Genomic DNA, 15,405 nt, shown 5'->3' with positions numbered 1-15,405 from the left:
CGGGAGCTGTACCCTCACAGCCTGCAGTTCTACCTGGAGCCCCCCACGGAAAGCATCTCGCTGGTGGAGTTCGAGAGCTTTGCCATCGACCGCCTGAGGCGTGAGTAGCGTCCTGGTCCCCGCTCCCCCCGCCCAGGCTGTGGATTCTTCCTGCCATGGGTGTCGGTATTTGTGGCGGGGGTTAGTTCTCTGCCTGCTCTAAGTGTGAACGGGCAGCTCCCTCGTGCTGCCCGAAGCACGAGGAAGGCCCTTTAGAGAGAGCGTGTTGCTTTGGGTGTCTCAGAGAGCTGTGAGTGATGTCACGAGGAGCGTTTGGTGTGTAGCAGTCAGGACTGGGGAGGTTTGCTTTACACGGACAGTTTTTCTGAGCATATTTTACTTTCTAGATGCTGTGACCTAATTGATGTTTCTCAGTCCAGCAATGCAGATCGCTGTGGCTGGCAGCAAGGGTTCCCCTGAACTCCTGAAAGCGGCTGAATCCAAGGTTTCACTCATTACAGTGGACACCTGTGTTCAGGGACTGATGCATCCGAGCTAGCTATCCCCCTTTCCTTGTTGACTGTATGGATCCCAGAGTTGGATGAGCTGTTCAGGACTCATGGGCCGCACCTTATCCTCCATAGTTCTTACCCCTTTGCTCCCCATACCACTAAAAGCAATTCCTGTGCCCTTAACCCGGTTTGTGCATTTCTCAAGACATGATAGAGTTAGATTTCTTTTCAATATGTTGTCTCTAATGTGAACTTTTTTTTTTTCTTACCTACAGTGCTCAAAGTAGTTGAAAACCTTGGTGTGAGCTATGTAAGAGGTAGTGATTTGTACAAAACTAAGCTGGAGGGTGAGCTCCGGAGACTCATTCCCTACAAAGTAAGCAAAATTGAAAAAAGGGACCTCTCTTGCACTTTATTTTCTTTATACTATTCAAGAATTTGGAATGAAGGTAAAGGTGGTGAAATAAATTTCCTAAAACTTAAATTCTGTCATTTTGTCAGAGATGTAATTTTTCTTTGAGAGTATAGGTTTCTTTCTTTAGGACAACCCCCTTCTTTAATAGTCTTGCATTTATTGTCTTAAAGATGAGTCTTAATACACTGTTGAAAAGCAATGATAAATTAATTGTGGATTTTTAATCTGGGAGAGATTGTTTCTTTGAAATAATAATATGTTCTGTAGGCTTTGGCTGAGGATGATTATGAGGCAAGAAGAAAAGACCATATCTCTCATTTCATACTACGCCTTGCTTACTGTCAGTCGTAAGTACTTTTTGGATCATGCTGTACTCTTTTTTAATTTTAAGTGTATACAGAAATTACATTGCTTTATTATAGACATTACAGATATTTTCGAGTTGTGTGTCTGCTAAATAGAGAGGTAGGCTGAAACAGAGGTTTTATTTTTTTGCTAGGAACCCGATTTCGGCTGTGATGAAAGAGATACTCTGGATCAAAATTAATGTCCAGATTTTGTAATAATTTAAAAAAAGTATAAACTTTTGGGTTTTATGCACAGAATGTTGATTTGAGTCTCTTCCATCTGACCTCTTTTTTGAAATTGAAGCCCACCAGTATTAAGTGTTTGTCAGGCATTCGCAGTGATTAATAATTTAATTTAGATGAACTTAACTGCTGCATATGCTTAAACTATTAATTACTGACCAAAGACCTGACTGTGCTTAATATTATTGTTGAAAGAGAGAGCCTTGTTTCTGGCAAACTAAAGATACCATCAGAGTTTGAGTTTTCCTCTACTGACTCTGCTTTTCTTCCAAATTCATTGCCATGGATGGTTGGACTGCAATTTTTTTGTTGTGTGAAATCTCAGGCACCAAGTTGGTCCTGTCAAGTGCATTCCTTTTGCTTCAGCTGTAGTTTTTGGATGAAATTCCAGAGGCTGTCAGTGCTTTATGTCTGTTAGCAGCTTTGTTATGCATCAGTGTGAACTCCTGACTCCTTGTCATTGCTGTCCTTTTTTAGAGTTAAAATAGGCAAATATGAAGTGTGTACTGGTTTGAATTGTTAATTCAATTGCACTTTACGTTGCGGTATAGTTTGTTTAAATTAGGTGAGTGTGGAATGCATATTATGATACCATGATAGCTGACATGACAAGCACTGCTGTGGATGGATACAGATTCGTAAGCAAAAACAGAGCGAGGGAAGGTGAGTAGGAGAGATTGTGCTCTAGGCTAAGATATGGAGCTGAAATGGAAGGGGGTTTTTCTTGAAATGGGCCTTGAGACAGCTGAGAGTTTTGGGGCAAGTGTCGGAGAAGAGACGTAAGGTGGCTGACAACATGGTAGGAGCTTGCTACAGGCCATCTGATCAGAATAGGGAGTAGCAGAGGCCTCAAAAGCCTCCAGATGGAGGAAACCTCACTATGACAGGCACTGGGTGACTATAACCACCCTGAAATCTTCTGGATTGTTCACATTCCATCATGTTGCCCTTTCAAAAGACATCTGGGCTCTGCTGAAGACAGTTTGTGGATGTACGTGATCAATAAGCCAGCTGGGTCTGTGATGCGTGTACAGTGAGGAGCAGGTTGTGGATGTGAATGTCAATAGCAGCCTTCACTGCAGTGAGCCTGATAGTATAGCTTAACAGAATTACAACTGAAATTCTTCTACCCTTCTCTTCTCTATTTGTGACTATGAATAACAAATGTAATACTGGTTTCTTTCTAATACAAGTATTTGTTGTGTGTATGTGCAGGGTTGACCCTGGCTGGACTCCAGGTGCCCAGCAAAGCTGCTCTATCACTCCCCACATCAGCTGGACAGGGGAGAGAAAAAATATAATGAAAGGCTTGTGAGTTGAGATCAGGACAGGGAGGGATCTTTCACCAATTACTGTCATGAGCAAAACAGACTTGGGAAAATTAGTTTAATTTATTACCAATCAAATCAGAGTAGGGTAATGAGAAAATAAAAAACTAAATCTTAAAACACCTTTCCTCCACTCCTCACTTCTTCCTAGGCTTAACTTTATTCCTGAATTTTCTACCTCCTCCCACTCAGTGACCCAGGGGGATGGGGAGTGAGGGTTTGTGGTCAGTCCATCACACGTTGTCTCTGCCGTTCCTTCCCCCTCAGGGGGAGCACTCCTCACACTCTTCCCCTGCTTCAGCGTGGGGTCCCTCCCACGGGAGACAGTCCTCCATGAACATCGCCAGCATGAGTCCTTCCCATGGGCTGCAGTTCTTCACAAACTGCTCCGGCGTGGGTCCCCTCTGCACAATGCAGTCCTTCAGGCACAGACTGCTCCAGCGTGGGTCCCCCACGGGGTCACAAGTCCTGCCAGCAAACCTGCTCCAGCCTGGGCTCCTCTCTCCACTGGTCCTGCCAGGAGCCTGTTCCAGTATGGGCTTCCCACAGGGTCACAGCCTCCTTTGGGCATCCACCTGCTCTGGTGTGGGGTCCTCCTCGGGCTGCAGGTGTGTCTCTGCTCCCCCGTTCCCTCCATGGCTGCAGGGGCACAGCTGCCTCACCATGGGCTGCACCAGGGGCTGCAGGGGAACCTCTGCTCCGGTGCCCAGAGCACCTCCTCCCCTCCTTCTGCAATGACCTTGGTGTCTGCAGGGTTGCTTCTCTCACATCTCACTCCTCTCCCTGCTGCTGTGACAGCAGCAGTTTTTCCCCTTCTCAAATACTTTATCCCAGAGGCACTCCCACTGTCACTGATGGGCTCAGCCTTGGCAAGCGACGGGTCAGTCTTGGAGCTGGATGGCATTGGCTGTATCGGACATGTGGGATGCTTCTACCAGGTTCTGCTACTAAAACCTTGCCACACAAACCCACTACAGTGTATTTTTATAAACTCCGTTAGTCATACTGGTCCTGCTGATTTTTAGAATAAAATATCTTGCTTTACCTATATTGTAATTTTCTACCAAAAATCCCTAACAGGTATCCTTAAAAAACTTCATGTTTCTTTTAATGCAGCTAGTGGCATTTGGAATTGTCAGTTTGGTTTCCATTATCCTCTCGTAAAACCTTTGTATGAGAGCTTGTTTGACTGCAGTGCTTGCGTAGGAAATAAATGGGAGACATGGTTCAAATCCTGTGTTTCAGGGAAGTATCTTAAGGCAAGGCAGAGGTGGGCAGCTTGTTGAAGGGGAACCACTGTGCAGAAATGAATACAAGCTATTTTGGGACCGAAAGAGCCTGCCTTTGTAGTCTAGCGGTAAAGACCCCTTCCTGGGGAGAAAGGGCCTTGGATAGAGCTCCAGGGCACTCTTTAAACTACTTGCAAATGTCTTTTTGTGTTCCTGTGTATATATGGATAGTTTGATGCAGTGGTTCAATATAGCAGCTTGAGAGTTTCCACTTCCACTAGCTTTTTTGGTTTTTTTGAAAAAGTGGATTTAGTGCTTACTTGTAAAATGGAGAACAGCATCTTGAGCACTGTGAGGTGACCTTGTACCCAGTATTCTTCATTCTCACTTGAAAAGCAGCTGTTTCAGGGATGAGATACTTCTCTGTGCTGAAACTGGCATGTTCCCAAAAGATAAAATTGGGACACAAATAGAATATACTGTTCTCGAAGTTTTTTATCTATTTAGGTCAGAAAAATAAGCTTAACACAAATCACTAGGTCAATTGATGAAAGCTGTTAAGGTAGGACTGTTTGAAAAAATGTACTTAAAGATGTGTAACTGCAGACTAGGGTGAATTCAGTTCCCTGTGGCCTGCCAGGCAGTTGTGTTCACAGCCTTGTTTTCCTGCGACACCGCCTTAAGCTTCTAGTTGGCCAACAGTGCCACCCAGGGGTTTGAGTTTACATCAACTTGTTTTTCTAGTTGGCTTCAGTCCTCACTTGTAAATGGGATTGTTTCGGTTTGGTTTCCACATGGTCTGAAGTGGCCAGCTCCACCATTCTTCAGTGAATTCAGTTAAATTTGTAATGTACTCGCCATCTCTCGACTGTCCTCCTTCTGCCTTCTGAAACCCAAGTGTCCTGGTTTCGGCTGGGATAGAATTGATTTTCTTTTTGGTAGCTAGTATGAGGCAGTGTTTTGGATTTGTGCTGAGAATAATGTTGATAACACACTGACAGTTTAGGTGTTGCCAAGCAATGTTTACATTAAGCCCAGGACTTTAAAGCTTTTTCCCATACAATGTTGCTAAGATATGGTATGTACAGTCTTGAGGGAACAGTCTCATCCACACCCTTCTTTCACACCTCTTGTTATGTCCCTTGTATCTGTCAAGACCAGGAAACAGAATAGTCTTGTTTCATTCACTTTCATGGCAAACGCAGCTCTAAAGAGAATTTTACTTGGGTGTTAGCCATGGCCATGCATTTCTGCTTCTGTCTGCTGCATCTCTCTTCACTTTATCGGATTATCTATGAAGAATCTTGAAAGTCAGAGGAGCATAATCTTCACTTCACTTTACTTACTTAAAATGGAAGAAATAAATCTTGCCTCCACTCTGACGGTGAAGCTCTTCTATTCAGGAAACTTTCAAGCATCCCTTTGGTGTGTGTGGTGGTTTGGTTTTTTTTTCACTGTGTCCCATAACAAAGACCTAAGTTCTTTATCAAGCCTAGCAAAGCCTTTTCTCTACTTCCTGACATTTTTTTTCTATATGATAAATTAGACTTGTGTGCTGAAATTGCTGCCTCTTATACTGACTAGCATTTATTTTTGTGTGCTTTCTGTACCCATGTTCCCCTTGCTGTCTACCTTTTGAAACTTGAACTCTGAGGAGTCTTTTCGTGTTGGTTGCCTAGTAAAATAGACCTCTGGCCCATGCCCAGGCTTTTCACAAGTTAGCATTAAGTTGTTGGTAACTGAACTCTCATATTTAATTGTGGAATGTGAGCTACTAGTCTTAGGCTTCAGATTTAGGAGCATTTTAATGTCTTTCGAAAGTACTTCTATGTTGATGCTTCATAACAAATATGCCAGTCTTTCCTACCACTCCTTGGGGGGTGAAGAGGATGTTGTTGGTTTGTTTGTTGTTGTTGTGTTGTTTGGTTTTTTTTTTTTCTTTCCATTAGTGCTGTTCCCTGACAGGAAAGATCCTGTTCTTTCATATTATTTTTCTAGTTGGGAATCTTCTGATTTGTTTTAAAGTGTTGAGTAATCTGCACAGGAAAAAGTTAAGTGGCAAAAACTGAGATGTTCCTAACCTCTACACTTTAACTACCTGCAACTGTCTCTTCTTCAGCAGCAGCTTGGTTAATTATCTAATGACAGTGACGTTACTTTTCAGTTAAGCTTTTAGTTTTAATAATAAGCATTATTAATGAATGAATGAGAGTGTACAATTTTTTAAAATGTTAATAATAAGTGATTTGGGTTTGGAAATGATGTAAATTTTTCCTGAGACATAAGGAAAAAAAGAACATAAATAATGCCCTAATGATGATGTTCCTAGGCAAGCTAAACTATATGCTGGACATATACAGTAATGTAAGCTAGCTCATCAGCTAGTTTATCAACTGTAGGAATAATCCAGGTAGGTGTGTGTATTGTATTAGAGATAACAGTAATATTTTCTTGTTTTGGTAACTTAAGTGGGTGGGTGGGATTACAGCCTTTGATCTACTCTCCTGAAGGAAAGCAAGAACAAAAGACTGGCTGGCCTCCAAAGTAACTATATGTGCTTAATTTTATTTATTTATTTATTTTTCTTAGGGAAACAAATGCAGTTGAAAGCTAATGAATTAGGAAAAGAGTAAAATTGTCACATCCTAGGATTTTGTTACTGTCCAAGATCATCACAGAAGAACTGCAAAAGATAATAAAGGCACTAAATTCCATTTTAAGTTGCACAGATTATTAATACATCCCAAGCACTGAAACTGTCTACAGGGTTATACTTTACAAAGCACCTTAACAGAGCTTTTCCATTAGGAATTATAATTTGAATAATAATTACTTTTCTCCAAACCATATTTCAAGCAGAAGTTTTGTCCACGGAAGTGCAAACCACTCTATTGTAATTCACTGGTCTTCTCTGGGAAAAGATGTTTGAATATTGTAAGGAGAACACGTAAGACTGCAGTATTTCTGTGGTTTGTGAACTGTCAGGGCAGGAGCCCGCAGTGTAGCTCTCAGAGGACAGTTTGAAAGAATGCCCTGTAATAGCAAGATACGGTGTCGTCTGCATTCTGTGCCTGTACGTACAGGGGGGCTGTTGTTACTAGTATTCTGGTACCTGCTTGCTGTAGCTTGGACTGACGTGCTGGTGCCTGGGAATCTGAGTCCTGGAATGTTATAGCCATCCCGTATGCAAAGAGTAATATGAGTACTTAGAATGCCTAAAGACTGGTCTCAGTGTTGTTTCATACTTTTTACTGACTCCTATTCCTGTGCTCTTGTTTACTCTCCTACTTGCTCACCTGCAGTTGGTAAACCTGTTTTGCCAAGTGTTGGATGTTCTATTTCTATTCCTTGCCCAAGTTCTTTGTCATATGCTTACCTTTTGCCTGCTTCCATGCTATTTTTTGCCTAGCATAGAGCACTGTGGTTATTGTGTCTGAGATGCGTGCATGTTTCTTCAGCTGGAGATATCCCAAAAGTGAGAACTGGAGGAAGTAGGGTTCATAAAGTATTTGCCTCATCAGATTAATTGTGATGTCAGTTGTACATTGGAGCAATATTGTGCCATGTTGAAGAAAAAAACCTGACCTTTAAATACTGAAGGAAAATGTTATCTGCAGTTGGTTATTCTTATCTAAAACAAGTAAGAAATGTGAGTACCATTTAAAAGAGAGTAACAGCTTTCATACCTGCAGAGCAATTTTTAGTGTTGAGACTGACTACCTCTGTTCTTCCAAAACATCCACAGTCATGCTGCTCTGTGTATCGTCTCTTCAAAAGTCTTTTCTGATGGAGTACTCCTTCCTGAAGGTTTCCTACCTTGTCTTCTGAGCAACTCGGTTTTTGGGTCCTATGCCAAAGTCAGCACTATACTTAATACTGTGTTCACTAGGTTTGACGTGTAGTTTGTAAAGAGGGAACGCATAATCAGAAAATATATTATTTTTTTTTATGATTGCTTTGCAGTGAGGATCTCAGGCGTTGGTTTCTTCAACAGGAAATGGATCTCTTGCGATATCGCTTCCATGAACTGACTGACAGTTTAAGGCAGAAATTCCTGGAACATGTTAACTTATCTTTTGAAGCTGTAAGTGTGTTACTTTCTGGGTTTGTGTTATATAACATGTACCTGATGTTTTTTAAAATTTTTAAAATCAAAATTAATTTTAGTACTTATGTTTAAAAAATAAAAAGTGCCCTTGTGGCTTTAAAAAACAACCACACAGAACTTTGGACTTGGAGAACAGTCATGCCACACAAATGAGGATTCAGTGATGTCATTTTGTGCTGCAACGAGAGAATTTCGGTCTGCTTCAGTCAGCCAACACTTAACTGAAAAATGTGCAATTACAAAGGCAAGTTAACGAAGAATGTCATTCTAGTTCTTTACCAACTTATGAAAAACCTTAAAAATACCAAATCTGTGTAGACAAACAACTGTTGCTTCTGAGATGCTTTAGGGATATTACAAAAGAGTTCCTGCTGTTACATACTGCTTCATTTGGCTGAGTGGATTATAGGAAAATGTCTGTTGCAATTTCTGCGTTAATGGTTTCAGTAAAATCTTGCATTACAGCTATGGACTATTTTATTAGAAATGTCCAGCTTTGCCTGTAGCTCGCAGAGTAAACTTAAATTAATAACAATTGTTATGTGATCATCACTCTACTGAAAAAACTTTCTTTTAAAATACTGCTTACTTAGAAGAACTTGGATGTCAGCCACATATTTTAGAATATTCATTATATGTTGCTGGATTGAAAGATCTGGCACCAGTGCATGTTGATGATGAAAGATGACTTGTGCAGTGTTGAGAATGACTTTGTCTAGCTAAACAGTGACACATGGGCTTTACTGGATCCTTGAGAGACTATTAGAGATGTCATTCTTTTTCAGCAAATCTGTTTGTGGAGCTGTATTTCTGTTGCGTATTCCCAGTGTCATATTGTCCTGCCGCGGTTTCACCGTTCAGGCTTGTGAGAATAAATTAATGTTTACAGGTTGCTGGAAATAGCTAGGAGTAGGGCTTGGTTCTGTGCTATTGCATGTGCCTTCAATATGTCACAGTGATTAAGAAGGTATTACCTTCTCACGCCTATTGAGGCTACAAAACATCATTTCATTGAAAATCTACTTCCCTGTTTCTACTGTTTTCCCGTTTCCAATTCTGGTGGGAATTTAAGCACAGGTGATTCTTCTTTGCACTATTGTGTATAAAATATTTGAATATTACTAAGGAATTCCATATGTGTCTGAAATAGGTCTAAAGTCTATGGTGCTGTGTAGGGACCACTAAAAAAATCAGGCCACTGTAAAAGCAGTATTCTTTTTCTCAGTGTTGTATTTGTAAAAGGCTTTAAAAGGGAAATGAAGATGAACTGTGCTATTATGTTAGAAGTTAGGATGTTTTCATGCCTTACTGTGTATAAAACAAGACGGAAATCAAAGTTTGTGTTCCACCTGTTACAAAAGGGAATGGTCTCCAGGAAAAGGAAAGGAGTTCTGATATTACAGGTCAGTTTCTATATTGGTAAATGGATAGAAATTCTAGTATGGGGTTTTAATTGCTTAAGGTATCATAAGAAAGTTAATTAAATTTCTTGAAGGAGAAGATTGTGTTTTCTGCATAATGGTTCTGCACTTCAGAATTGTAATCTGAGATAGGTCGGTGTTGCTGAAGTTCAGACCTCGGCGTAGTCTGGTGTAGCTGTGTTTCCAGTTAACAATTCTAAGAACCACTGTAAGAAGTGGTTCTCAGTAGTTAATAAAAGAACTGGTCAACTTTTCTGTGGGGAGGAGGAATAAGTAGATCGTCTTATACAGTTTTTGCACAGCTGTCTTCGTTTACAGGACTGACAAGGTGAACCTAACACAGAGAATTCAGTAACTGTCACTTCTCTCCTTCTCGTGTTTGCTTACATGCATGAGAAAGTGAGATGTATTAATTTAATTTTTTGCTGGGCATTTGCAGACTAATTCCTGAGATTTTGTGAATTATGGATTGAGAATTTTGCCTATAGAATCAAGAAGTCTTCAGTCCCACTCAGGGGTAATACTTAAGCAGCTGTTAAGATCTTTGAAGACTTTATCACCAAAGATCTTATTTAGCAACTTTTTGGAAAGAATGAAGTTGTTAACAACTAGAAGAAAAAAATATCAGGCTTTTAGAATTTTTTTTATATGACAGTCAGCTGTGGAGAATTTGACATCATGGTAGTTCTGATATGATTAAAGAGAATTTTAATCAAAGAGCAAGAGCTTTCTGAAACTAGAAATAGAAATGAAATTTAATGAAAATAAACACTTTAACTTTTATAATAGAATTTCTTATATCCCGTGACTGACATTTATATTGCTGATGGAGCAAAATACATGGGAAAGGGTTCATTAAAATAAGTAAATACTTGCTCTGGGAAGTTTTGACTGATCGTAAAGATGCCCTTTACTTGCAAAAGGAAGGCTATAAATTGTTCAAAGTATTCAGATGGAAGATGATGACTTCAGTATAATGAATTTGTTTGAACATGCATAGGATTATGATCATTCAAAATTTTTACAATGTTGGTGAAAATAAGCTTCTCTATGTTTAGTATAAATTATGGTAATTTGAAGCTTAGGTAAATTTTTCCTTGAAATGTTTTTACCAAGCTGTCACTGGATTAATTTAGTCCATCTTTCATATTCCTGTGAAAAGCCTCTGGAAGCTGGACTTTCTGAAAAAGACTAAAGTTTGCTTTGAGTTTGTATTTTAGACACTTTTTTGAACTACTTACAGGTAGTTTGCATTTTAATCACTTGTAGGAAATAGCTTTTGCCAATCTGTTTTCTGGCAAGTGTGGAACGTGCCTGGACTGGTGTTGCTTAGCCTACTGGAACATTGCTTTGGGGCTCAAAATTTATTTTCTACACATCTTCAAAGCTGCTGGTATTGCATTAGAAAATAAATGATTTAAGATTTATGCTGTTCAGAAACTTTTGAAATTTTTAGGTATCTTTTAAAAAAATAAAACAGATTCAATTTTGAAGATGAATTCTGTCTTAAGTCATTTGTACACCTTTCATGAATAGCTCCCCTCTCAAAATTATTGTACTGAGAACTTAATTCAGAATTTAGCTTGTGTTTTCTCTGAAATAAGTTGTGATTGACCCATGGAGTTAACAGTGATGTTTACAATATAAGCTCATTTTCAGTAAATAGAAAGACACTGAAGAAATTTAACTTTTGAACTTCATCTTTGACAGTAGTTAGAACTTTTTGGGACAAACAAATTATTTTGTATACACATACACACTCTCACCCACTCTGTGATACATTTTTTTGTAGAAGTCCCTTCGGTGTGTTTTCCTGGGAGTGGTTAAGCTTGACTTGGGAGGGGTTAGGCTTGGCTGGGAAGCAGCTTTTGTTACATGACATTTTTACCATAATAACTTTTGAGAAATAAGATTTTGGTAAAATATTATTATAGGTCATTTAAAGTGTGGTCATTATACTAGCTCATTTAAAGTGTGGTTTGCTTAGAGCAGTGTCATCTAATTGACAGCCAGTTGTGGGATATTTCTCTTGATGTTACCTGTTCTCTGGGAAAATGGCAATTTGAATAGCATTTGCTTCATGTTAGTTTAAGTCCTGCTGTCTTACAAAAAGCATCAAGTTGTGCAGCTTAGAGTGTTGGACTTAGAAGGAATATTTGCTAAACTTTCTATTCAGTAATTCTGCAAATCTCTTCTTCAGTAAACCTTATTTTTTGTCATTATTTGACACTTTAATTTCTGGACCTCAGTCTGTAATCTTGTCTGGCTTGACTTTTTATGTCATACTTCATTGATGACTTACTGTCAGGTGTCCACCAGGTTTTGGGGAACTGCTTAACGAAGAGGAGACTGGAAGACTGGTTAATAGTCTTACCTCAAAACTAAGCTAACTTTTTTTTAAAAAAAAAAAAAAGCCCCACCACACACAGATCCACCACTCACTCCTTTTTCACCTGGTCCCATATGTTTGTTATTTTAGTGTTACGTGGTTTGTCAGCCTTTGAATATGTTCAGATATGAGAGTTTCCTGCTTTTGATGTTTCCTTGTCCTGAAAGGAGAACCGTGCTACATTGCCTTTCTTGACACATAAATATGTGGCATTCAATATGAGAAGAAGATTCTGCTGTATAATTGTTTCTCTTTTGTAAAGGGAATAAGAAATACTAATCTGTTCCATGTTTCTAGAACTTGCTTATTTTTAATCTATACTTTAAGAGTATTTTCCCCTGATATGTTGAATATTTTTTTATCACAGTGACAGGAGAATCATGGAATGGTTCTGAAGGTATTTCAGAATGTTTTCAGTCTGTTCTATACTTCATGTACTTAAAAAAAAAAAAAAAGAAAGAAAAAAGGTTTTTAAGGGACGGTGCTGTCATCCTGGTAAATACTGAAGCTTTTATGTATGGCATGTAATTTTCATCTCTCAAGGCACATTAAATAGTCTATGTTCAAAGTCAGTCATGTAGGGGGCACAGGAAATCCTTAAGCAGCACTTGAGAAGTAAATGCTGACATTTAAGGTGACAGAACCCATCAAAGAGAATATGCAAACACAGGTGTGCAGTTGAGATTTACATTAATTTAGGAGATTAAAGCATTAAAATTACAGCAATGATGCCTGACAGTTTCTGGCAGTAAAGCCATTAATATAGATTTAAAGATATTTAAGGGGAAATATAGTGAATATTTTAAATATTATAGTAATTGAAGAAAATATTTTAATCTCAAAGTAATTTCTTCAGTATATGAAGGAATTGTATAAAGTAAATGGTTTTACTGGTAAGCGACACTTGAGCTTTAACTAGAAGGTCATTTTTCTTTCTTGCCACGAGCTGTGGGTGTCTGATGTTTTCCTTTGTTTTACTTAGGAGCGCCTGCTTTTATTTCTGCCAGATTGTGATACAAGACCTGTTTGGAGTCAGTTGACATTATGCCCAAGCCCCATTTTGTCATGTAACTCTATCAGTGAGATTGGTTGTCTGTGTGGTTTTCCACGTGCCCTGCCACATATGCACACCCTCATTTGTCTCCCTGTTCCTACCCCAACCTTTCACTTGTCCTTTTCCCTTTTTTCTTGTAGCTGGTTATGCATGTGTGTATCGGAAGCCCTTGAGAAATGACCATACTTACACTATTTCGTTATAGTAGTGCTTTTAGACCTTCCTAGTGTTAGGTAAATCCTAGTTTATCAATTTGACATTCTATAGCCTTTTTGACGTTATCAGAATATTTATGGCAACTGCCACAAGTGGTTATTGAAAAGGTTTCAATGCGTCTGTAAGTTTGTGGAGAACTGCAAGATAATCTGGGTCATTGGTGTTTCTAGAAATTCCTGAATTAAGGTGTTGAGCTTCCTTTTGTTCACGTATTTGGTCTTATAGGACCTAACACTGGGGAAGTAATTAATCATGACAATGATGATAACCTGAAGCCATAAAAATAGAGTAAATTTGTTCTTTCCTTCACTTTGTATGCTGCTTATCTTTCTCTTACCTTTCAGGGCTGAGTCTGTATGTCATATTGCACAGTAACCCATAGATCTTAGGCTGAATTTTTGCATGCTTCTGATATATAAATAGGCAAATCTAATACATTCTGCTGCTTTCGCCAGTTGTTTCAAGATATTTTGGAAAAGTCATGAGAGTATTCTCTTTAAAGTTTTATTTATACTTTTTTTTTCTTCTAATATGTGCCAATTTGTGCTTCATAGCATTAAAGGAGAAACTGGGTCAAAAGTTACCTAGTCATACTGGTATCCTAGCTTTGCTCAGTAGTTAGAAGTGAAGTCCCCTGGACTGGTAACTAATGTGCCAGTTACTGTGAATTAAAATTTGAAGAAATGTTTCCTTAAAAGGGAGCACTACTGCCAGAAGTCTAAATTATCTTTCTTTTCATTCCTTATCAATTTACCTTACATGATAATTTCGATAATTATTATTAACACTTCTTTCTTTCCATGAATTTGATTTTTTCCTCAGCTGTTGCTCAATTCGTCTGTTCCCTAAAGTGACAAGGAACACAACTTTCTCTTCGTTGCCCTTCCATAGAACTTTCCATATAGCAACTGTCACTTATTTAATTCATGTTTAGACAACTGCCACATATTCTGGGGCCTTTAACTACTAATTTGTCATGGAATCATGGAATGGTTTGGGTTGGAAGGGACCTTAAAGATCATCAAGTTCCAACCCCCCTGCCATGGGCAGGGACACCCTCCACTAGCCCAGGTTGCTCAAAGCCTCATCCAGCCTGGCCTTGAACCCCTCCAGGGATGGGGCATCCACAGCTTCTCTGGGCAACCTGGGCCACTGCCTCACCACCCTCACAGTGAAGAATTGCTTCCTAATATCAAGTCTAAGCCTACCCTCTTCCAGTTTAGATCCATTACCCCTAGTCCTGTCGCTAGATGCCCTTGTAAAGAGTGCCTCCCCATCTCTCCTGTACCCCCTTCAGGTACTGGGTGGCTGCACTAAGGTCTCCCCTGAGCCTTCTCTCCTCCAGGCTGAACAACCCCAACTCTCTCAGCCTGTCCTCACAGGGGAGGTGCTCCAGCCCTCTGATCATCTTCGTGGCTCTCCTCTGGACCTGCTCCAACGTCCTGAGGGACCCAGAGCTGGATGCAGTACTCCAGGTGGGGTCTCATGAGAGCAGAGTAGATGGAGAGAATCACCTCCCTTGAGCTGCTGGCCACGCTTCTCTTGATGCAGCCCGGGATCTAGTTGGCCTTCTGGGCTGTGAGCGCACAGTGTTCTGTTGCTGGCTCGTGTTCAGTGTTTCATCTACTGACACCTCCAAATCCTTCTTCTCAGGGCTCCTGGAATAGGACTGCTGTAGTAATTTTGCTGTTCTCCCCTGTTTTTCAAATCAGTCTAGTCCTCCCTCTCCTATCACAATGTAACCCTCTGTGAGTTGTCCATCTCGGCATCCTGCTTCCTGTGTACAAATCTCAGCAGAAATAATGCCTAATTTTGCTCTTAAATTCTGGGAGTTTCTTCCACACTGTAGTCTGCTTCAGTGAAACTGATAATGTGCTTAAGCTGTTCATAATTTTCCTTTTGACAGGATTTAAATTTTGAAGAAAAACTGTCTTTAAGTACTGAGCTCTCCTGCTGATATCCCATTCAGTACTTCATCACTGAAGCAGCTGTACGTAGCAGTTATAACACTTGCTTTTTCATTGTCCTAACTTCAACTTCGGATCCTTCTGGTGTTTCTCAGCTACAGCTTTTCTTCCTCTGCTGAAACTACTTTCTAGTCTACTCAGTCGTGCTTTTCTTCTCTCACTGTGTATGGCTGTGGATATTTTGATGATTTTCTTTT

The 15,405-nt window shown here is 39.7% G+C and overlaps 1 protein-coding gene across 1 annotated transcript in view; it reads left to right on the top strand.

Moving 5' to 3' along the window:
• Positions 1-3: 3 nt before the first annotated feature.
• The window catches only part of LOC104465110 (DNA primase large subunit-like), a gene marked incomplete at both ends in the record, with an annotated part of 28,322 nt that continues 12,920 nt past the window's right edge, over positions 4-15,405 (top strand). Inside the window, 4 exons of the mRNA XM_010078027.1 lie at positions 4-100; positions 767-867; positions 1,174-1,253; positions 8,017-8,137. Coding sequence (XP_010076329.1) covers positions 4-100; positions 767-867; positions 1,174-1,253; positions 8,017-8,137 — 399 coding nt within the window. The remainder of the gene's footprint in view (positions 101-766; positions 868-1,173; positions 1,254-8,016; positions 8,138-15,405) is intronic.

The sequence above is a fragment of the Pterocles gutturalis genome, unplaced genomic scaffold (assembly GCF_000699245.1).
Source record: "Pterocles gutturalis isolate BGI_N339 unplaced genomic scaffold, ASM69924v1 scaffold25548, whole genome shotgun sequence".
NCBI classification, from domain to species: Eukaryota; Metazoa; Chordata; class Aves; order Pterocliformes; family Pteroclidae; genus Pterocles; species Pterocles gutturalis.
The sequence above is the reverse complement of the archived record's forward strand: the minus strand, read 5'-3'. Positions and strand labels throughout refer to the sequence as shown.